The following is a 23,551-nucleotide window of genomic DNA, read 5'->3' on the forward strand; positions in this document are numbered from 1 at the left end:
CTCAACCTTTCCCAATCACCTTCAACTCACAAGGCAGGCAATACGCTTGACCTCATCTTTACTAGAGGCTGCTCTACTACTAATCTCACTGCAACCTCCAGGTCTCTGATCACTACTTTGTTTCCCTTTCTGTCTCCCTTTCCTTCAACCCTAACCACTCAGCCCCTAACCCAGATGGTCATGTGCCTTCGCAATCTTCGCTCTCTCTCCCACTACTCTCTCCTATCATCTCTCCTTTCTGCTAAATCCTTCTCCCTCCTGTCTCCTGATTCTGCCTCTTCGACCCTACTCTCCTCCCTTTCCGCATTCTATGACTCGCACTGTCACCTTTCCTCCCGGCAGGCTTGGCCCTCCCCTCCAGCTCCATGGCTGAGTGACTCATTGCGAGCTTACAGAACAGGGCTGCGGGCAGCAGAGCGAAAATGGAGGAAAACGAAACTTCCGGAGGACCTATCATCCTTTCACTCCCTCCGCTCTACCTTCTCTTCCTCTGTATCAGCTGCTAAAGCCACTTTCTACCACTCTAAATTTCAAGCTTCTGCCTCTAACCCTAGGAAACTATTTTACAACTTCTCCTCCCTCCTTAATCCTCCACCCCCCGCCCCCCCACCTCTCTGCGACGACTTTGTCAACCACTTTGAAAAGAAGGTTGACGACATCCGCTACTCATCCACTCAGCCCATTGAGTCCACTGGTCTCACTCACACAGAACTACCCTACGCCTTGACTGCTTTCTCCCCGCTCTCTCCAGATGAAATCGACCCCATCCCCTCCTCCCTTCTCCAGACTTTCTACCATTCCTCACTTCCCTCATCCCTGACCACTGGCTGCGTTCTCTGACTTCAAAATGTCCTGAGTCGTTCCCCTCCTCAAGAAACCAAAATTCGACTCATCTGACGTGAAGAACTATAGACCTGTTTTCTTTCCAAAACACTTGAGCGCGCTCTCTCTGATTAACTTTCTCGCTATCTCTCTAAGAACAATCTTCTTGACCCTAACCAGTCAGGCTTCAAGACGGGTCACTCAACCGAAACTGCTCTCTCTTTGTCACAAAGGCTCTCCGCACTGCCAAAGTCTAACCCTCTCTCCTCTGTTCCCATCCTCCTAGCTCTATCCGCTGCCTTCGACACCATGATGCATCAGAGCCTCCTCTCCACCCTCTCAGGGCTGGGCGTCTCAGGCTCTGCACACTCTTTGATTGGGTCCTACCTGGCAGGCCGCTCCTACCAGGTGACGTGAAGAGAATCTGTCTGCACCACGTACCCCAGGGCTAGGTTCTAGGCCCTCTCCTCTTCTCTCTATACACAAAGTCACTTGGCTCCGTCAGATCCTCACATGGTTTCTCCTATCATTGCTATGCAGATGTTCCAAGATGGCGTAGAAGTGTGGTCGTGTACTCTGTAGTGTGTCCGTGTAAATAACCTGTTTTTTTTGTTTTTCTCTCTTTCGTATATATTTCTCAATCACACTTTTCATCCTTCAACTAATATACTTTTCTGCAACCCGCCTCACCCAAAGTGGAACAGATTCTATTATTTATTTTACCTTTTTATCCAGAACCTCCAGTTGAAACTAGCCAGCTAACTAGCTAACTAGCTACTTGCTATTAGCCACCGTTAGCGGTTTTCACCATTGTCCGTGGCCTGCACTACCTACCAGCCAGCTCTAGCCTGGACTATTATCGGCCAGTCTGCACAGCGCGCTATCGACTAAGAACATATCGGATTTTCTCCCGGAATCACTGATACACTGGACCTTAACACCGGATCATCGCGACTAGCTAGCTGCAACCGAATGGATGTTGTTGGCTAATGACCACTGCCCCCGAAGCAAGCACCAGTTAGCCTTGAGCTAGCCTCGAGCCAGGCCCATCTCCCGGCTATCCAAGTCTCTGTCAACCAGACAGGACCTCCTAGTGTCGACACAGAGCCCCGCCGATCCATCACGACTGGTCTGCCGACGTAATCGTCTGATGTGGTTTCAACAGGCTTCCCGTTGCGGCGACCACGAAGAACCATCTGCTAGCCCCGGCCCGCTAGCACACGCAATCAACAGCCGTGCTTCCTGCTCGCCTGTGCTGTAGCAGCCATTCGAACGGCTCCCGGTCTCACCTATTGCTGTTCACTGGACCATATGATCACTCACAGCTGCACAGCTGATGCCTGCTGGACTGTTCCTTTACACGGTACCCCCATCCTGTTTATCTGTCCTGTTTAGCCTCTCCCCAACCTTCGTCGCCATTACCAGTTGCTGTCTTAGCTCTCTCGAAAAATACCTGTGATTGCTTTATGCCTCTCTCCCATGTCAATATGCCTTGCCTATTGCTGTTCCGGTTAGTTCTTATTATACAATTTCACTGTAGAGCCCCCAGTACCGCTCAACCAGCCTCAGAGAGCTCCTTTGTCCCACCTCCCATACACGCGGAGACCGGCTCAATCGGTACCTCCAGTGATGCTCTCTTTCATCGTTACCCAATGCTTTGGTTTACCTCCACTGTACTCATATCCTTCCATATCCTTGTCTGTACATAATGCCCTGAATCTATTCTACAACGCCAGGAAATCTGCCCCTTTAATTCTCTGTACCCAACGCACTAGAAGACCAGTTCTTAAAGCCTTTAGCCATATCCTTATTCTACTCCTCCTCTGTTCCTCTGGTGATGTAGAGGTTAACCCAGGCCCTGTAGCCCCCAGTATCACTCCTACTCCCCAGGCGCTTCATTTGTTGACTTCAGTAACCGTAAAAGCCTTGGTTTTATGTATGTTAACATCAGAAGCGGCAGGTAGCTTGGGCGGCAGGTAGCTTAGTGGTTAAGAGCGTTGTGCCAGTAACCGAAAGGTCGCTGGTTCTAATCCCCGAGCCGACTAGGTGAAAAATCTGTCGATGTGCCCTTGAGCAAGGCACTTAACCCTAATTGCTCCTGTAAGTCGCTCTGGATAAGAGCGTCTGCTAAATGACCAATTATTTTTATATTTTTATTTAGAAGCCTCCTCCCTAAGTTTGAGTTACTCACTGCGTTAGCACACTCCGCCAACCCTGATGTTCTAGCGGTGTCTGAATCCTGGCTTAGGAAGACCACCAAAAACTCTGACATTTCCATCACCAACTACAACATTTTCCGTCTAGATAAAACTGCCAAAGGGGGCGGAGTTGCAATCTGCTGTAGAGATAGCCTGCAGAGCTCTAACATACTATCCAGGGCTGTGCCCAAACAGTTTGAGCTTCTACTTATAAAAATCCACCTCTCCAGAAATAAGTCTCTCACTGTTACCCCCCTCAGCCCCCAGTTGTGCCCTGGACACCATATGTGAATTGCTTGCCCCCCATCTATCCTCAGAGTTCGTACTGCTTGGTGACCTAAACTGGGATATGTTTAACACCCTGGCCGTCCTACAATCTAAACTAGATGCCCTCAATCTCATACAAATTATCAAGGAACCTACCAGGAGCAACCCTAAATCCGTAAACACGGGCACCCTCATCGATATCATCCTGACTAATTTACCCTCTATATACACCTCCGCTGTCTTCAACCAGGATCTCAGCGATCACTGCCTCATTGCCTGCGTCCGTAACGGGTCCGCGGTCAAACGACCACCCATCATCACTGTCAAACGCTCCCTAAAACACTTCAGCGAGCAGGCCTTTCTAATTGACCTGGCCCGGGTATCCTGGATGGATATTGACCTCATTCCGTCAGTAAAGGATGCCTGGTTGTTCTTTAAAAGTAATTTCCTCTCCATCTTAAATAAGCATGCCCCATTCAAAAAATTCCAAACTAAGAACAGATATAACCCCTGGTTCATCAGGTATTTTCAGGTAGAGATACCTCGCGAAGCAACAGATGCTCTCTATATCCCCTCACGATCACTCATTCTTTTGTCTCTTCCATTGCAGGCCTAAAAGAAACACAGACCGGACAAGTAGATGCGCAATGGATTATGGTCATTGTAGTTAATTATGCGCTAAACTATGTAGAATATTGGCCTGTTGGAAAATACAACTCCCTACTACATCACACAGTTAGGCTGGATCTGATTTATCTCGAGAAAAACTGTTCAATGTGCACATTGAGCTCACAGAAAAAAATTGAATGAAATGGAATTCAAATAATTGAACCGACATTAGTCAATTAGTTATTTAATAAAATAAAAATAACCGACATTTTGGGTAATCGCTCAGCACTAATTGTTGTGCAAATCTCTCTTCACCCACAATCCTCCTCAATGCCATTGACCTTCTGATTTTGTCTCTGTATTCTATCTAGCAAAGCGACATAATATAGAATTGGAAAACCAGACACAGCGATGATTGGCTTTCCTCCATCTTTTTTGGTTTTGCTTGCCCAGAACATTTACATTTTAGTCATTTAGCAGACGCTCTTATCCAGAGCGACTTACAGTTAGTGAATACATATTTTTTTATACTGGCCCCCCGTGGGAATCGAACCCACAAACGCCATGCTCTATCAACTGAGCTACATCCCTACCGGCCATTCCCTCCCCTACCCTGGACGACGCTGGGCCAATTGTGCGCCGCCCATGAGTCTCCCGGTCGCGGCCGGCTGCGACAGAGCCTGGATTCGAACCAGGATCTCTAGTGGCACAGTTAGCACTGCGATGCAGTGCCTTAGACCACTGCGCCACTCAGGAGACCAGAACAAATGACAGGCAGAACTGTTTCATGAACTGAAGATTTTCAAGCAAACATTTGCTCCTCACCTGATTGGTTAATGGCAGCGGTGGCAGCGTGCAATTTGCATAAAGTAGTCATGCAGCATCATCTAGATATGTGTGCAATAAAAGTTCAACATTCACCTTCTGCTACCATTTCTGTCAAGTTGTATATGTATACCATTTGACACGTATGTTCGATTAATCCGATGCACCACACAGAACGCTCTGCAACGCTGCAAGACAAACGCAGCGTTCCATTGGAAATGAATGTACTTCTAATGTATCAAAATGCTACGACTGTCGGTGTGACCGAGGCGTAACTTTTTCTAACGCTCGGCTTGTACGATTCTCGCCGCTCACCTTCCCACAATCCCCTGCGCCTTGCACCGCGTGCCCCCTTCGTCTGACGAATTCGGAATTGGTGAAAACCCAATTTAAACCGGACTCATATCCAAACCCCAACCTCCCCATACACTAATAGATTACGCTTTCCCTTCCTTGAGCCCACCCCTCTCGTTGTTCATGTTTAGGCTGATGTTTTGACTCCATTCTTTTTGTTTTGCGACTTTGTGTCCTTAAAGCGCTATATAACTAAGTCCCATGTACTATTACATGTCGGTAAACGTACACAGAAGCAGCTAGTTGGCTAGTAATTCATGGCAATAAGTTAGTTAGCCTAGATCATCCGGTTAGTGGTTCAAACGGACCGATTATAAAATAACTACCAGCATGTTAGCTAGTCTCTCCTGCCTTGGCTTGACTGAGCCTCAACTCTGTGGGACGGCTATGCTAGCTAACCTTACTTCACGTGGAAGAGGAGAAGAAGCCGTCCGCCACTCATCTAGACCGTGGCATTTCAAAGTCTACGAGATCCACACACCCTCTCCATTCATTTACAGTCTCTTACCCGTGATATATTCGAACACTTCGGTGTCAATTTCGGGAAACTCGCTCTTCAGAATATCCACGTATGTCGCCATGATACACCGGCTCATCCACAAGAACAGCGCATGTGCCCACAATATGCTACAAGGCATGTCCTCAAACTATGCATTATGGGTATTGTAGTATTTTCTATGCGATCTTTTGCTCTCGTCTTTGCCTCCCTCCACCTCTAATTGTCTTTGGTTCCATCAACCTCTCTTATGTAATGACATTACATTCCCCCAAATAAGAGTTGTTGTTTTGGGCTGTTATTGTATACCACGATGAAATCGGGGAGGGGACTGTGGGGGGGAAAAAACGTTTTTTTCCCGAGTTCCCAGTTGTCTTGAAAGCGCCATAAATCCAGAGAATGCCAGACTTTGATGACAGTTTCATGACCAAATTTGCCCAGTAGAAGGACCGCCGCGCCACCTTCCTGTTCAAGTGAGCACAGCACAACAACGGTGAGTCCAAAAATGTATTGTATGCTGCAGCATAAATAATGTAATATGCCAGGGAGATATGTGTACTGTAACTAAGAAAGTAATACTAAGTGTATGTTGTGTAGTAAGCTGTTAGTAGCCGATGTGCCTCACCCTAATCATTTGGTCCCTTTCCCCCTCATAACTTAGCCTACTGTTCTGACTTGGTGGTGCACATGTAGTTTGAGTGAAATGTCATCATCAAATATTGTAAGAGCTTTCATTGTCTGCTTATATGCCCCCTTTATTTATCATACGGTTCTGACTTGGTGTACAGGGAGAATACTGTAAGAACGGCCCATGTTCTGAAATCTGTCGCTGTACATTTAAAAAGTGCTGAAAATAGTTATATTGACCATGTCCGTCTTAGCTCGCTCATTAATGTATTAATCGAAATTACGGATTGCCTCTTATCTGCTAATCGTTCCCTTATGCCATAGTTTGTACATCTCAATTGTCAGTAGAAACCACATTTGTTGAAGCAAGTCAGCCATATCAGCTGTTTTTTTTTTTTAAGGCAGTAAATGAGGCTGAATGAACTGTTTCGCTGCCAGACAAGGCTCTGCTGATAGCCAGGTGTTGCGGAGGGTAAGGATTCACTCCATGGTGGGATAGCTTTATGTAGGCCCTAACAGTTTGTGAGCACCGTTTGTCACTGTTATAGTGGAATTAATATATTGTTTAGTGTTGTGTATTGGCTTTGCTGTCATGCATCCCCACATAGTTTTCTGCTTGCTGCATTTACATGTTAAAATCGCCACTGGTCACACCACACGCAATATCTCAGACAGCACTGGACTGATTTTGATTAAACTTGGGTGAATGATGCGCCTTGTCATGAATGGCTTAGCTGACAACGTCACGAAAACGATGCGCACGCGTCAATGGGGCAGAAGTCCATGAGTTGTTGTAATTCTGGATAGCCAGATAGCTACCAACAATGACAAGAGACTGACATGTGGGGAATCGTAGTGACTTGTTTCAGCCAGTTTCATCATGTTATTGATACCATGTGTCAAAGTCGCGTTAATTCTAATCTGGCATTAGGAACAAAAGAGGTCAACACGACTTCTAAGATATACTAGTTATTTTAATTAATGCAAAAACCTTCAATGGTAAATATGATGTTTCGTATATACGGGCTCTCTGAGATATCTCGCAGGGCACCCCAGAGAACTAAAACATTGTTTCAGATTCAATACTCAAATACTCTGACAGAGAGAGTTTCCCACTTCTCTGCTGGCCAATTAGAGTAAAGGACTTGAGCGTGGTTTAGACTTACTCAGTCAATCAGTTGATGCATCTCTGTTACCAGGCATATGTCCATATCATAACAACCTGTCATAGTGAGAAGAGCCAGCTCCCTTAGACACCATTCCTACGTCCAAGGAAGGTTCACAGATCACAAAGAACCAGTATAGTCTAGCATTTGGAGACACAAATCCCTATCTCACTTTACCCCCTAAAAGAGCTATTCACATCAATCACAGCCTGCCAGGTGTCACAACCTACATTAGCCCAGTCAAGAATGCATTCTTTCTAAGTTAGTCATCCCAACAATCCAATTATTAGAAAATAGAACCCAACACATGTCTTGTTTTGAGGTGTTTTGAATGATTTCATGTCAATGCTAATATTTCTGAAATTCGCTTGGTAGCTAACTGTAACGATGTATTTGAGAGACAAGTGCTCAATATGCAAATGTATTTATGTTTTCAATAAACACTGGAGACGAAATATAGTTTACATGTTGTCAACCCCATCTGCTTTGCCCCATAGTGCCTTATGCGTCAGTTTTGTTCTTCTTCTTCTTCTTCTGTGGATTTTTTTTATGGCGGTTGGCAACCAACTTTAAGGTGCATTTCCGCCACCAACTGGACTGGAGTGTGGACCAGAGACGGAAGGTCTAAATCCTACCCAATATTCTCGTCTCCCTAAGGAAACGAAATTTACATAATTAAATACTACATCCCTTGAAGATTTCCCCAGCAGTTCACTCAATCTTGGCTCTTCAACACCATTACTCCTCAAATCTAATAACAATTGCTCCCTTTCTCTCCCATATTTTTGGCACTGAAATATAACGTGTTTAACTGTCTCCATCTCCTCCTGACAATGATCACACCTCCCAGTCGGATGTTTCCCGACCAATTTCAATGTATTATTGAGCCTTGTGTGTCCCAGTCTCAGCCTTGTGACTACACTTTCCTCCCTTCTCTCTCGGCCTGATGACCTCCCTGCTCCCACCTTTTCCTGAATCTTATACAGGCGTCTTCCCTTTCTTTCCCTGTTCCACAACTCTTGCCATTTGTTTTTAACCACTGTTTTTTATCAACCTCTTGGTGTCTGCTTTACTCATTGACAATTCCATCTCAACATTAGGATGTTTAAGAGCCTGCTTGACGATAACATCCACCTCCTCATTCCCCTCTACTCCCACATGAGCTGTTACCCCCATCTGTCTCACCCTATATACTGTAAGCACTGCAAAACCTCATACAATACATCCTGTCTGCTCCGAGACACAAATAAATGTAAGCTCATCAGTGCTGCACAGGAGTCAGAGCAGATGACTACCCTGTCTGGCCTCACCTCCTCCACCCACTCTGCAGCCAAGAGTACGGCCATCAACTCCATTGTGTAAACAGACAAATGCTCCATTGCTCTTTTTGTCACTGCCACCTTAAACTTAGGATGCGTCGGTTTTGTTCCTAAACAACCAACCCGTAAATAGAGATCCCTGTCTATAGAGATCAGGCATTACACAATTACACTGATTGGCCAGATGGTGGCTCTATAACGAGCCATTTTGAATTTTGTGAAAAACACTTAAAACGCTACCAAAGATTATTATAACTGTTTTATCTGTGACGCTACTCTTCCGGCACCAAATGACCGATCTGCACGAAATTTGATACAGTGCCTTCAGAAAGTATTCACACCCCTTGAACTTTTTCCACATTTTGTTGTGTTACAGGCTGAATTTAAAATGGATTAACTTGAGATTTTTTGTCACTGGCCTACACACAATACTCCATAATGTCAAAATGGACATTTTTACAAATTCATTAAAAATTAAAAGCTGAAATGTTTTGAGTCAATAATATTCAACCCTTTTTGTTTATGGCGAGCCTAAATAAATTCAGGACTAAACATTTGCTTAACAAGTCACATAATAAGTTGCATGGACTCACCCTGTGTGCAATAATAGTGTTTAACATGATTTTTGAATGACTACCTCATTTCTGTACCCCACACATACAATTATCTGTAAGGTCCCTCAGTCGAGCAGTGAATTTCAAACACAGATTCAACCACAAAGACCAGGGAGGTTTTCCAATGCCTTGCAAAGAAGGGCACCTATTGGTATCCTTTTGAGCATGGTGAAGTTATTAGTTACACTTTAGATGGTGTAGCCTAGTGGTTAAAAGCGTTGTGCCAGTAACAGAAAGGTCACTGGTTCGAATTCCCAAGCCGGCAAAAAAATCTGGTGTTCTGCCCCAACAACAACTACTCCCCGGGCGCCGATGACGTGGACGTTTCGGCAGAAGACACATTTCGGTTGAATGCATTCAATTGTGCAACTGACTAGGTATCCCCTTTCCCTTCCCAATACACCCAGTCACTAAAAAGATACAGGCATCCTTCCTAACTCAGTTGACGGAGAGGAAGGAAACCGCTCAGGGATTTCACCATGAGGTCAATGATGACTTTAAAACAGACTGTGATAGGAGAAAACTGAGGATGGGTCAACAACATAGTAGTTACTCCACAATACTAACCTAATTGACAGTGAAAAGAACATGTTTGCAACAAGGTACTAAAGTAATAATGCAAAAAATGTGGCAAATCAATTCACTTTTTTTTCCCTGAATTCAAAGTGTTATGTTTGGGGCAAATTCAATACAACACATTACTCTGTACCACTCTCCATATTTTCAAGCATAGTGGTGGCTGCATCATGTTATGGGTATACTTGTAATCATTAAGGACAGGGGAGTTTTTCAGGATAAAAAATAAACGGAATGGAGCTAAGCATAGGCCAAATCCTAGAGGAAAATCTGTTTGTCTGCTTTCCACCAGACACTGGGAGATCAATTCACCTTTCAGCAGGACATTAACCTAAAACACAAGGCCAAATCTTATCTAATAAATCATACACTGGAGTTGCTTACCAAGAAGACAGTGAAAGTTCCTGAGTGACCGAGTTACAGTTTTGACAAAATTACTTGAAAATGTATGGCAACTCCTGAAAATGGTGGTCTAGCAATGATCAACAACCAATTTGACAGAATTTGAAGAATGTTTAAAAGAATAATGGGCAAATATTGCACAGTCCAGGTGTGGAAAGCTCTTAGAGACTTACCCAGAAAGACTCACAGCTGTATTAATGGCACCTGTTTGAACTTGTTATCAGTATAAAAGACACCTGTCCACAACCTCAAACAGTCACACTCCAAACTCCACTATGGCCAAGACCAAAGAGCTGTCAAAGGACACCAGAAACAAAATTGTAGACCTGCACCAGGCTGGGAAGACTGAATCTGCAATAGGTAAGCAGCTTGGTTTGAAGAAATCAACTGTGGGAGCAATTATTAGGAAATGGAAGACATACAAGACCACTGATAATCTCCCTCGATCTGGGGCTCCACGCAAGATCTCACCCCGTGGGGTCAAAATGATCACAAGAACGGTGAGCAAAAATCCCAGAACCACACGGGGGGACCTAGTGAATGACCTGCAGAGAGCTGGGACCAAAGTAACAAAGCCTACCATCAGTAACACACTACGCCGCCAGGGACTCAAATCCTGCAGTGCCAGACGTGTCCCCCTGCTTAAGCCAGTACATGTCCAGGCCCGTCTGAAGTTTGCTAGAGTGCATTTGGATGATCCAGAAGAGGATTGGGAGAATGTCATATGGTCAGATGAAACCAAAATAGAACTTTTTGGTAAAAACTCAACTCGTCGTGTTTGGAGGACAAAGAATGCTGAGTTGCATCCAAAGAACACCATACCTACTGTGAAGCATGGGGGTGGAAACATCATGCTTTGGGGCTGTTTTTCTGCAAAGGGACCAGGACGACTGATTTGTGTAAAGGAAAGAATGAATGGGGCCATGTATCATGAGATTTTGAGTGAAAACCTCCTTCCATCAGCAAGGGCATTGAAGATGAAATGTGGCTGGGTCTTTCAGCATGACAATGATCCCAAACACACCGCCCGGGCAACGAAGGAGTGGCTTCGTAAGAAGCATTTCAAGGTCCTGGAGTGGCCTAGCCAGTCTCCAGATCTCAACCCCATAGAAAATCTTTGGAGGGAGTTGAAAGTCCGTGTTGCCCAGCGACAGCCCCAAAACATCACTGCTCTAGAGGAGATCTGCATGGAGGAATGGGCCAAAATACCAGCAACAGTGTGTGAAAACCTTGTGAAGACTTACAGAAAACGTTTGACCTGTGTCATTGCCAACAAAGGGTATATAACAAAGTATTGAGAAACTTTTGTTATTGACCAAATACTTATTTTCCACCATAATTTGCAAATAAATTCATTAAAAATCCTACAATGTGATTTTCTGGATTTTTTTTCCTCATTTTGTCTGTCATAGTTGACGTGTACCTATGATGAAAATTACAGGCCTCTCTCATTGCACAATTGGTGGCTGACTAAATACTTTTTTCCCCCACTGTAGCTGTACCATGATATTTGCATTGCTACTAAGTATCCCTTCAATTGTTCTCCACTAATTCCCCCGCTAAAGCCCCTCCCCATCCCAAGTTGAGCCGTCATCCCAGTGATCGTCATCCCACCCACATCCCTCCGGATCCCTAGGGCCCCGAGAGGCCAGGACCCATTCATTGAAAACAGCACACAGTGCCACGCACAAAACAGAAGCAGATTAACCACCAAAAGCATTCCCAATGCTGTCACCTCTATATATAACTATTTAAAAATATATATCTATTCAAATATCTTGCATATCTTATCTTATTTTCCATCATTATCAATTAATATGCGTAATAATGTCGGCAGTTCATACGTAGGATTTTAACATATAACCCGGATTGCCATTGTATTACATTTAATTTATTGACAAGCAATTATTATCCTAGCAAATAATTACCGTGGTCCATCCCATACCCCCCACCCCACCCCCCCAACATCCCCACAACAAATGCTGTACAAACACACACGCACATACTCACATACTCCAACACACTCATCCCCCCTCCTCCACAATCTACCATAAAATCAGATACTCAACGGTTGTTATATCCCAGAGCCCAACTCAAGAAAGGACCTGATTTACGAGTGCACATACAGTTACAGCTGATTGAGAAAGCATGCAAGATTGAGCAGAAATTGACAACAATGTCAGATTTGATTAATCTAATTAATCTATGTCATGTCCTAGGTGATGGAGATCAGATCCACCCTCTTCACCTGAGACACAAACACTTTGGTCCCCCGTTGTAACCATTTTCCCCAAGCATCTCCGTGCAGTCAGACCTTTGATTATTTTGTGCCACCTGGGCCACAATGATAAACCCCCTCTCTGATTGTTCGAGTGTGACCCCCTCCCCATGGGTTACTGCAGCCAGTGTTGCCAGCACTGCCACTACCTGGGTGGGGGTACCCCACCGGAATCCCCACCGGCTAGGTAAAAGGTCGTCAAGGTTCTCATTAGCAGCTTTGAGAATTTCCTTGTATATAATGCTCTCCCATCAAGGGGCTCTGGCTTTGTAGGACCAACCCTGCCAGGCAGGCTCAGAATCCTGAGGGGGCAGTGCTGCTCAAGTAGGTCTCTGACCGCATTTATTTCTCTGTTTAGGCTGCATACTCACAGCAGGTCCATAAATGAGATGGGAACTTCTCTTTGGTGTATGGGTCACTCAGGTGGGTTTCCAGGATATAGGGTTGGGGATCTTTCCATCATGATAGGACAATAAACAATTAAATTAGATGTATACTATATTTAAAAATGTATATCCCTCATCTACACAAAATTGAAAGCTCCCTCTCACTACCCCTGCTCATAGACACCCGTCAGCTCTAGGATATGCAACCATTTCCCCTCTCACTCAATTAACACCGCACCTTTCCAAACACAAAAATGCACACCACATGGTTGACTGCGGAGGAAATGGGCCGAGCGTGCAAACGCACCCACTTCCCACACCTGCCGCAAGGGGGAAAGGACTCCAGGGAGAACACAGGACCAACCCCAACAACCGTCCGCCAAAACAACAATTGCCCGCCAAAAAAGCCATGTTCTAATTAGTTGTATTTGAAGATGTATTATTCTGCTTGTTATCTTTTCTTGTTATATCGTTTTATCCTTTTTTAAATACTATACTTACTATAAATGTTATTGAATATTCCAATCCCTATCATTGCTAGTATTGGGTATTCCATTATTCAACTCCTCTATTACAACTTTTAGAATAGCCATGGAGTAGTCTTTGTGTCTCTGAACATTTAGTTGTCAATATATAGTTTATCGACCACAAGTGCCACACGTTTCCCTTTTTAATCTATTTTCCTTGAAGATTGGATACAGAACTTTGCACCTTTCTGCAATCTCCCTCGGGAACTGATCATTCATGCCTATTTTCGTGCCAGCAAGTCTTTTTCCTTGGCTTTTAACCATAGCTTCATCCTTAAAAAATGCAAATTTGGCAACGATTGGGCGATCATATTTCTGTCCTCTTTGTCCGAAACGGTGTACGAGTTGGATTTTATCGACAGCCTCGAGTGGTATTTGAAGCGCTGTATGCAGGAAATCCTTCATAATATTCTCGGTTATTTCTCCCTCTTTTTCCTGAATACCCGTAAGTACTAGATTTTCTCTCAAGTAATTGTCACTTTTAATTTTTTGGTTTCTGTTTCCATTATCAATGCTTTTTCGTCACTAATTTCAAGACTCGCTTTCAACTCTTTTACGTCCTTACTGACCAATTCTAGGATATACAGTGCTATGAAAAAGTATTTGCCCCCTTTATAATTTTCTCCACTTTTGCATATTTGTGATACTGAATATTATCAGATCTTCAACCAAAACCTAATATTAGATAAAAGGAACATAAGTGAACAAATAACACAACAATTACATATTTATTTCATTTATTTCATAAACAAAGTTATGCAACACCCAATTCCCCTGTGTGAAAAAGTAATTGCCCCCTTACACTCAATAACTGGTTGTGCCACCTTTAGCTACAATGACTCCAACCAAATGCTTCCTGTAGTTGTTGATCAGTCTCTCACGTCGCTGTGGAGGAATTTTGGCCAACTCTTCCATGCAGAACTGCTTTAACTCAGTGACGTGTGGGTTTTCAAGCAGGAACTGCTCTTTTCAAGTCCTGCCACAACATCTCAATTGGGATTAGGTCTGGACTTTAACTAGGCCATTCCAAAACTTCCAATTTGTTGCTTTTTAGCAATTTTCATGTAGACTTGATTGTGTGTTTTGGATCATTGTCTTGCTGCATGACCCAGCTGTGCTTCAGCTTCAGCTCACATTCTCCTGCAGAATTCTCTGATACAGAGCAGAATTCATGGTTCCTTCTATTAAGGCAAGTCGTCCAGGTCCTGAGGTAGCAAAGCATCCCCAAACCATTTGGAATGGCCTAGTCATAGTCCAGACCTAATCCCAATTGAGATGTTGTGATTGAGTGTAAGGGGGCAAATACTTTTTCACACAGGGGAATTGGTGTTGCATAACTTTGTTTATGAAATAAATATGTAATTGTTGTGTTATTTGTTCACTTATGTTCCCTTTATCTAATATTAGGTTTTGGTTGAAGATCTGATAACATTCAGTATCACAAATATGCAAAAGTAAAGAAAATTAGAAAGGGGGCAAATACTTTTTCATAGCACTGTATAAGTTATCCTGTACGAGCTTATGTGCCGAATACCTTATGTTGTTACAGGTGTCAAACTTATGGGCATGTGGCAGCAGTGTGTAGGAGGGAGGTTCCAAGGTGGGTGTGAGAAGTGTGCAGAAAGGCATGAGACAAAGAAATGTGTAGCATTGGGGAAAGTAGTGGTATGTGCTAATTGTAGGGGTGCCCATGGGGCTGGGGATCAGAAATATCCTGTGTGAGAGAGGCAGGTTGAGGTTTCCAGGGTAAGAGTAGTGAAGAAGTTGTCATATGCTGAGGCAGTGAAGAAAGTAGAGGAAGAGGGGTCAAGGGGGAGGAGTGGTGAGAGTAGTAGATCTGTACCAGTACAGAGGGATATGCCAACAAGTGATATATGTTTTAGCATTTATAGCAATGGTTATCAATTGTACTGCAGGGATGAAACTTAAGTCAAAGAAAATTGAGGTTGTGGTGGTAGCTGCAGAGAGGAATTTGGGTGTGCGAGACTTGATATCAGAAGAGTTTTTATAAAAAATAAAATGTAATTTGTGAGTGTAGTGTTAGATGGTAGGGTATTTCTTCACTTTATTATTTAAAAAATGTTCAAGCAAAATATAAGGGAGTTGTACTCATTTACATTTTAGTCATTTAGCAGACGCTCTTATCCAGAGCGACTTACAGTTAGTGAGTGCATACATTCTTTTTTTTTTTTTTTTTCATACTGGCCCCCCGTGGGAATCGAACCCACAACACTGGCGTTGCAAACGCCATGCTCTACCAACTGAGCTACATCCCTGCCGGCCATTCCCTGCCCTACCCTGGACGACGCTGGGCCAATTGTGCGCCGCCCCATGGGTCTCCCGGTCGGCTACGACAGAGCCTGGATACTCCACTCTAGTAGGTGGCGGTAATGCAACATATTGGATGCCAACCGCCGTTAAACCTCATCAAAGAAGAAGAAGTATGGCTGGGTGGGGAGATCTTTTTTTTTTTATCATCACTGCGTATGCTCAATTCCCAAACTAGCCTCTCCCTTCTACACCGCTTCAGTCTGCCATCACATTCTGCGCTTGCGTACTATCAATCTAGCGGCTCCGGGATAGGGAGAATCGGTAGGAGTTAGCTAGCTGTGTAATGGCGGCCTCGGTGTTGCTGTCTGCGGAGAACACCGGACCGACTTTTGCGGTCGGCAATTTTGGAACGGTAGGGGCTCCCGGGAATGGAGTAGGGGCACCTGGTCCTGTGTCTTGGAATCGGTCACTGGACAGGGCATTAGACGAAGCCTCGGCAACTGGTTGCCTCAACCTCAGCGGCAGGAAACTGAAGGAGTTCCCGAGGAGCGCCGCCAACCACGACCTCACAGACACAACTCGGGCCGGTGAGTGGGGATCCAGGCTCGCGCGGTAGAATATATGGAAATGTCCCTACAAATGTTGATAATAAAATGTTATGGAACAAACCCAAAAAGACACTTCAACGACGACTGTGGTAGCTAGCTAGCCAACGAGGGGCTAAAAAAATAAACTTGTTTTGACTGGAGTACCAAGTTAGCCTAGTGCTAGCTAACGTCAAGACACTGCCTGGCCAACATTAGCATGCTAACTGACGTTAGCCAGCTAGCGAGCTTCCAGACGTCTCCAGAGTTGGTAAACACGGGTGTGAACGAGTGACGTTTTCTGATGAACGACGCTGCTTGTTTTGTCCGCTAACAAACTAACTAGCTAATTTAGTTATAGTTAGCTAACTATTTGCTTAGGGAAGTTAGCAAATTATCGCTCATCTAGCTAATTTATTAAACATGGCGCTATGTGACAATGTTCCTGTTTATTTGTAGAGCTAGCTAACGTTAGATAGCTAACGTTATCTGTAACCTTATAAGTTAGTTAACTGACTAGCTAGAACGTAACGTTTAGTTAATTGACTGATGACTAGTTAACGCTAGCTAGCTACCCAAGGGATTTAATTGCCAGCCCAACTTTTGTAGGCTCATATTTTCATAGGATGTAGCTAGCTAGTTATAACATTTTACGTGTGTCTGCTGCAAATACATTCCCAGACATGCACTCAAAACGTTATAAAACGTGGTGCGAGAACTGACAGATTGGGACACTTATTGAATGTGTAAGGATTCGAATCAAGAAGCAGTGTAGTCACCATGACCTGTTTTTGCGGTTAACTTGTGGCTCAGAAAATGAGGGAGGGAATTGTGATGCGAAGCTCATTTTTGGCATGGTGCGCTGCATCGACCTTACTGCTTATGTGCAGTGGACAGTCAGTGCAGATGTTGAGGGATTGTGGCAGGCTGGGGGGTTGGGCTTCGACACGATGTCGCACATTCCTGAACCCCGCTCCAGACGGTCACAAACGGCAACTAAACACACATGTGGCAGGCTCTCTCTCCCTCAGTACTTCTGGCTTCTATAGTTTTCCCCACATTTCACGTTTCTTCGCAGTCTCATATAGGCCTGTTGAAAGCAGGAATTAACCTCTAACATGCTGACCACACCGCGAGCTTTGCAAAATAAATGTACACATACATGTTATTCAATCATTGCACCCACACTGCGTGGCCAGGCGCTAAAATAGAACTATTGTGATGCTCAAAGCGCTGCAAGTCTTGCCTCTCCCATCTCCTCATTGGTTTTTAGGAGCATGTACCCAGGTGGGTAATTGAAAGATGAACTGAGGTCTACAGTTGGTTGTGGTAATGCACCAAATCAAATCACATTTTATTTGTCACATGCGCTGAATCTTACAGTGAAATGCTTACTTACAAGCCCTTAACCAACAACGCAGTTTTCAGAAAGAATACCACAAAAAAAAAACACACAAAAATACAATATAAAATAATACGAAATAAAAGCAACAAATAATTAAAGTTGGTTGCCAACCGCCTTATAAAGTCTGAAGTTGGTTGCCAACCTGTCCCCAAATTAATATAATTGGTTGAGTTTATTTTGATATTTCAACCTGCGTGTCCTGATCGCGTCTGGTGTGGGGAAACAAAATCTAACTTGTGTGCGTGCAGTCTGGGTAGCATGTTATGAGATTTTTGCCCTGGACCCTCACATGCTGACGACACCGCTTGCGTTGCAAAATAAATGTTGTCAACGAGCGTCTGCGTAGCCAGGTGCTAACATGCTGACCAGACCGCACGCATGCGTGTTGATTTTGTCCACCCACACCAGACACGATCAGGACATGCAGGTTGAAATATCAAAACGAACTCTGAACCCAACTATATTAATTTGGGGACAGGTCGAAAAGCATTAAACATTTATGGCAATTTAGCTTGCTATTGCTAGCTAATTTGTCCTGGGATATAAACATTGGGTTGTTATTTTACCTGAAATGCACAAGGTCCTCTACTCCAACAATTAATCCACAGATAAAAGGGTAAACCAAGTTAGTTTCTAGTAATCTCTCCTCCTTCAGGATTCTTCTTATTATTTGGACTTTATATGGCGGTTGGCAACCAACTTTAAGGTGCATTACCACCACCAACTGGATTGGAGTGTGGACCTCAGTTCATCTTTCGAGCACCCACATGGGTATATGTGCCTAAAAACCAATGAGGAAATGAGAGAGGCAAGACTTGCAGCGCTCGCGAGCAGTGTGTGTGCAATGATTGAATAACATGTATGTGTACATTTATTTTGCAACGCTTGTGCAGTTGACGCGTCTGGTCTGGTCAGCATGTAAAATAGAACTTGGTTCTATTTGTGATGCTTGACGCGCTGCAGGTCCTGCACACAAACTAGTGATGCGCGGGTTGACTCATAACCCGAAGTTCCCCCCCGCAGTTACAGTTGAAGTCGGAAGTTTACATAAACGTAGGTTAGTCATTAAAATTAGTTTTTCAACCACTCCACAAATTTCTTGTTAACAAACTATAGTTTTGGCAAGTCGATTAGGACATCTACTTTGTGCATGACACAAGTCATTTTTCCAACAATTGTTTACAGACAGATTATTTCACTTATAATTCACTGTATCACAATTCCAGTGGGTCAGAAGTTTACATACACAAAGTTGACTGTGCCTTTAAACAGCTTGGAAAATTCCAGAAAATGATGTCATGGCTTAAGAAGCTTCAGATAGGCTAATTGACATCATTTGAGTCAATTGGAGGTGTACCTGTTGATGTATTTCAAGGTCCACCTTCAAACTCAGTGCCTCTTTGCTTGACATCATGGGAAAATCAAATGAAATCAGCCAAGACCTCAGAAAAAAAATTGTAGACCTCCACAAGTCAGGTTCCCCTTGGGGGCAATTTCCAAACGCCTGAAGGTACCACGTTCATCTGTACAAACAATAGTACGCAAGTATAAACACCATGGGACCACGCAGCCGTCATACCTCTCAGGAAGGAGACGTGTTCTGTCTCCTAGAGATGAACGTACTTCGGTGCAAAAAGTGCAAATCAATCCCAGAACAACAGCAAAGGACCTTGTGAAGATTCTGGAGGAAACGGGTACAAAAGTATCTATATTTTCAACAGGTGTTGCGCGTTTGTAAATTCATCAGTTATTCTGCGCTCTGGCATACTCAGACGAGAGTGTTCTAAAATCGAAGTAGCTAGCTAGATAGCCAGAGTAAATTTTTAAACGCAAGAGAGATGCTAGCTAACTGGATAACAGTCATTCAAGTTCTTGCTTGCTAACCAAATGACTCCTGCATCTCTAGCTGTGTATAGCCACAGAAAAACGATATGAGGGGAAAAGGTCAGTCACTCACCCACTCCTCCAATGACATGACATCCTCCTCGCTAGCTAGCTGTCTTGCTAGCATTAGGCTCCATGTTTTTAGCTTGCTACTTAAATAGATACACTAGCCTATTAGCCACGTTATGACTGACTTGTCTTCATTGCCCTTGCTAGTTTGATTGTATTAATGTTCCCAGCCTTAGTTACATTAGTCTGTTTTTGTCCAAAATATTGAGTCTTTGAAACTGAAACGGTGCATCCCAAATGGAGGCAGCGAACAATGTACTGTATTGGTGAATTATATTAATTATGCATTGAACTGCATCCATCTATTCTGCCAACAATGCCTTAGTGTATGTCATGGAATGTTGAGTCAAATATAACTTATTTTGAAAACCTCAACCTGGGTATTTGATATTTTTGACTGATTATGATTGTCTGTTTCATATCTGCAAAGTAGTTAATGCTGTCAGTTCCACTTTAAATATTGTGTGGATGAAGGGCAGGTGTGTGGCGGCCGCGTTGAATAGCCTAAAGAGAAAACAATTACTGTGCACACTCCAAATAGCTTACATGCAAATCGCCAAAGTCTTTTGGGAACGGGCAGAAAAAGTTATCATCCACGGAGGAAAAAAATTATAATGTCGGAGTTTAATTCAATAACAGAAACAATGGAGAGTTGAAAATAAAGAGAAGAGAGGGCCAGAAAAATTGTTTGGGGAAGATTTGGTAAAAGAGGATGATAGCAGTGCCGGTTATGTGTGATTGTGAGGCTCTATACAAATTCGACAGTCACAAGACAGAGACTTCAAATAGGCCTATGCCATGGAAACTGAAATCTGGACACTGTCTATAACATCTCACAGCCTTAATATTAACTCCTGCAGAATCAAGCATTTTTTGCAGTAAAATTATACAACAAATGTAGGTAAAATTTTTACTAGGGAACAGTAGTGTAAAAAAATTATTTATTTCAGCATCCTGAGAACATGCAAATCCGCAGTTAGTCTGTAGATGCTATCTTTATCAGCATCATAAAAGCTGAATGTATTTCAACCACATAAAATATCCATCCAAGCCGAATTTAAATCTTATCAGAAACATGTTGGGTCGTTTTTCACAGCTATCTATATCCTTACAACCGGACAAACTGATTTTCAAAGAAAATCTTTCCAGTTTCTTTAGAGTTATTGCAATTTCTCCCGGTCCCTAAAAGTCTTTGCTCCGCCAAAGAAGCAGAGATGACCGAGAACTTTACTGATGTCAACTAGATGGAAGCATTCATTCTATAGATTTATGACATTCTGTTGAGCAAGGGTTTATTTATTCTAGGGCAAAATATAATGACAGAAACAAAAATATGAACACAACATACAACTATTTCAAAGATTTTGCTGAGTTCATATAAGGAAATCAGTCAATTTAAATAAATAAATTAGGCCCTAATGTATGGATTTTACATTACTGGGCGGAGGTGCAGCCATAAATGGGCCTGGGAGGACATAAAGGGCATTCGGAAAGTATTCAGACCACTTGACTTTTTCCACATTTTGTTACGTTACAGCCTTATTATAAAATGGATTAAAAAAAAAAAAATCTTCATCAATCTACACACTATACCCCATAATGACAAAGCAGGATTTTAGAAATGTTTGCAAATGTATTAAAAATGAAAATCACATTTAAATACACTACCGTTCAAAAGTTTGGGGTCACTTTGAAATGTCCAATTTTTTGGTCCATTTAAAATAACATCAAATTGATCAGAAATACAGTGTAGACAATGTTCATGTTGTAAATGGCTATTGTAGCTGGAAATGGCTGATTTTTTAAAAATGGAATATCTACATAGGCGTACAGAGGCCCATTATCAGCAACCATCAGTCCTGTGTTCCAATGGCACGTTGTGTTTGCTAATCCAAGTTTATCATTTTAAAAGGCTAATTGATCATTAGAAAACCCTTTGCAATTATGTTAGCACAGCTGAAAACTGTTGTGCTGATTTAAAGAAGCAATAAAACTGGCCTTCTTGAGACTAGTTGAGTATCTGGAGCATCAGCAACTGTGGGTTCGATTACAGAATCAAAATGGCCAGAAACAAATAACTTTCTAATGAAACTCGTCAGTCTATTCTTGTTCTGAGAAATGAAGGCTATTCTATGCGAGAAATTGCCAAGAAACTGAAGATCTCGTACAACGCTGTGTATTACTTCCTCCAACCACATAAAATATCCATCCAAGCCGAATTTAAATCTTATCAGAAACATGTTGGGTCGTTTTTCACAGCTATCTATATCCTTACAACCGGACAAACTGATTTTCAAAGAATATTTTTCTAGTTTCTTTAGAGTTATTGCAATTTCTCCTGGTCCTTAAAAGTCTTTGCTCCGCCAAAGAAGCAGAGATGACGAGAACTTTACTGATGTCAACTAGATGGAAGCATTCATTCTATAGATTTATGACATTCTGTGTTGCAGAATTTTTTTGGGACCCTTCCCCAGATCTGTGCCTCGACACAATCCTGTCTTGGAGCTTTACGGACAATTCCTTGGACCTCATGGCTTGGTTTTTGCTCTGACATGCACTGTCAACTGTGGGACCTTTGTATAGACAGGTGTGTGTCATGTACAATCAATTTAATTGACCACAGGTGGACTCCAATCAAGTTGTAGAAACATCTCAAGGGGGATCAATGGATAGAGGATGCACCTGAGCTCAATGTCGAGTCTCATAGCAAAGGGTCTGAATACTTACACTACCAGTCAAAAGTTTGGACACACCTACTGATTTCAAGGGTTTTTCTTTATTTTGACTAGTTTTTACATTGTAGAATTATAGTGAAGACATCAAAACTATGAAATAACACATATGGAATCATGTAGTAACCAAAAAAGTGTTAAACAAATCAACATATTTTATATTTGAGATTCTTTAAATAGCCACCCTTTGCCTTGATGACACCTTTGCACACTCTTGGCATTCTCTCAACCAGCTTCATGAGGTAGTCACATGGAATGCATTTCAATTAACATGTGCCTTCTTAAAAGCTAATTTGTGTAATTTATTTGCTTAATGCGTTTGAGCTAATCAGTTGTGTTGTGACAAGGTATGGGTCGTATACAGAAGATAGCCCTATTTGGTAAAAGTCCATATTATGGCAAGAACAGCTCAAATAAGCAAAGAGAAAGGACAGTCTATCATTACTTTAAGACATGAAGGTCAGTCAATACGGAACATTTAAAGGATTTTGAGTTTCTTCAAGTGCAGTCTCAAAAACCATCAAGCTCTATGTTAAAACTGGCTCTCATGAGTACTGCCACAGGAATGGAAGTCCCAGAGTTACCTCTGCTGCAGAGGATAAGTTCATCAGCCTCAGATATTGCAGCCCAAATAAATGTTTCACAGAGTTCAAGTAACACACATCTCAACATCAACTGTTCAGAGGGGACTTTGTGAATCAGGCCTTCATGGTCGAATTGCTGCAAAGAAACCACTACTAAAGGACACCAATAAGAAGAAGAGACCTGCTTGGGCCAAGAAACACGAGCAATGGACATTAGACCGGTGGAAATGTGTCCTTTGGTCTGGAGTCCAAATTGGAGATTTTTGGTTCCAACCGCCATGTCTTTTTGAGACACGGTGTGGTTGAACGGATGATCTCCGCATGTGTAGTTCCCACCGTAAAGCATGGAGGAGGAGGTGTTATGGTGTGGGGGTGCTTTGCTGGTGACACTGTCTGTGATTTTATTTAGAATTCAAGGCACACTTAACCAGCATGGCTACCACAGCATTCTGCAGCGACGCGCCATCCCATCTGGTTTGGGCTTAGGGGACTATCATTTGTTTTTCAACAGGACAATGACCCAACACACCTCCAGGCTGTGTAGGGGCTATTTTAC

General features: G+C 43.0%; 2 protein-coding genes across 9 annotated transcripts in view; one reads left to right on the plus strand and one right to left on the minus strand.

Moving 5' to 3' along the window:
• LOC311105918 (ATP-binding cassette sub-family F member 3-like) overlaps positions 1–5,688 on the minus strand; it is a gene marked incomplete at its 5' end in the record, with an annotated part of 28,990 nt that extends 23,302 nt beyond the window's left edge. Inside the window, 2 exon segments of the mRNA XM_084148154.1 lie at positions 5,584–5,670; positions 5,673–5,688. Coding sequence (XP_084004280.1) covers positions 5,584–5,670; positions 5,673–5,688 — 103 coding nt within the window.
• Positions 5,689–16,001: 10,313 nt separating this feature from the next.
• Positions 16,002–23,551, plus strand: part of LOC311106060 (DISP complex protein LRCH3-like) — a 75,476-nt gene continuing 67,926 nt past the window's right edge. For all 8 annotated transcript variants that reach the window (XM_084148347.1, XM_084148349.1, XM_084148352.1 and 5 more), the window contains exon 1: positions 16,002–16,324. In XM_084148347.1, coding sequence (XP_084004473.1) covers positions 16,081–16,324 — 244 coding nt within the window. In that variant the 5' untranslated portion in view covers positions 16,002–16,080. The remainder of the gene's footprint in view (positions 16,325–23,551) is intronic.

The sequence above is a fragment of the Coregonus lavaretus genome (assembly GCF_964263955.1).
Source record: "Coregonus lavaretus genome assembly, chromosome: 30".
NCBI classification, from domain to species: Eukaryota; Metazoa; Chordata; class Actinopteri; order Salmoniformes; family Salmonidae; genus Coregonus; species Coregonus lavaretus.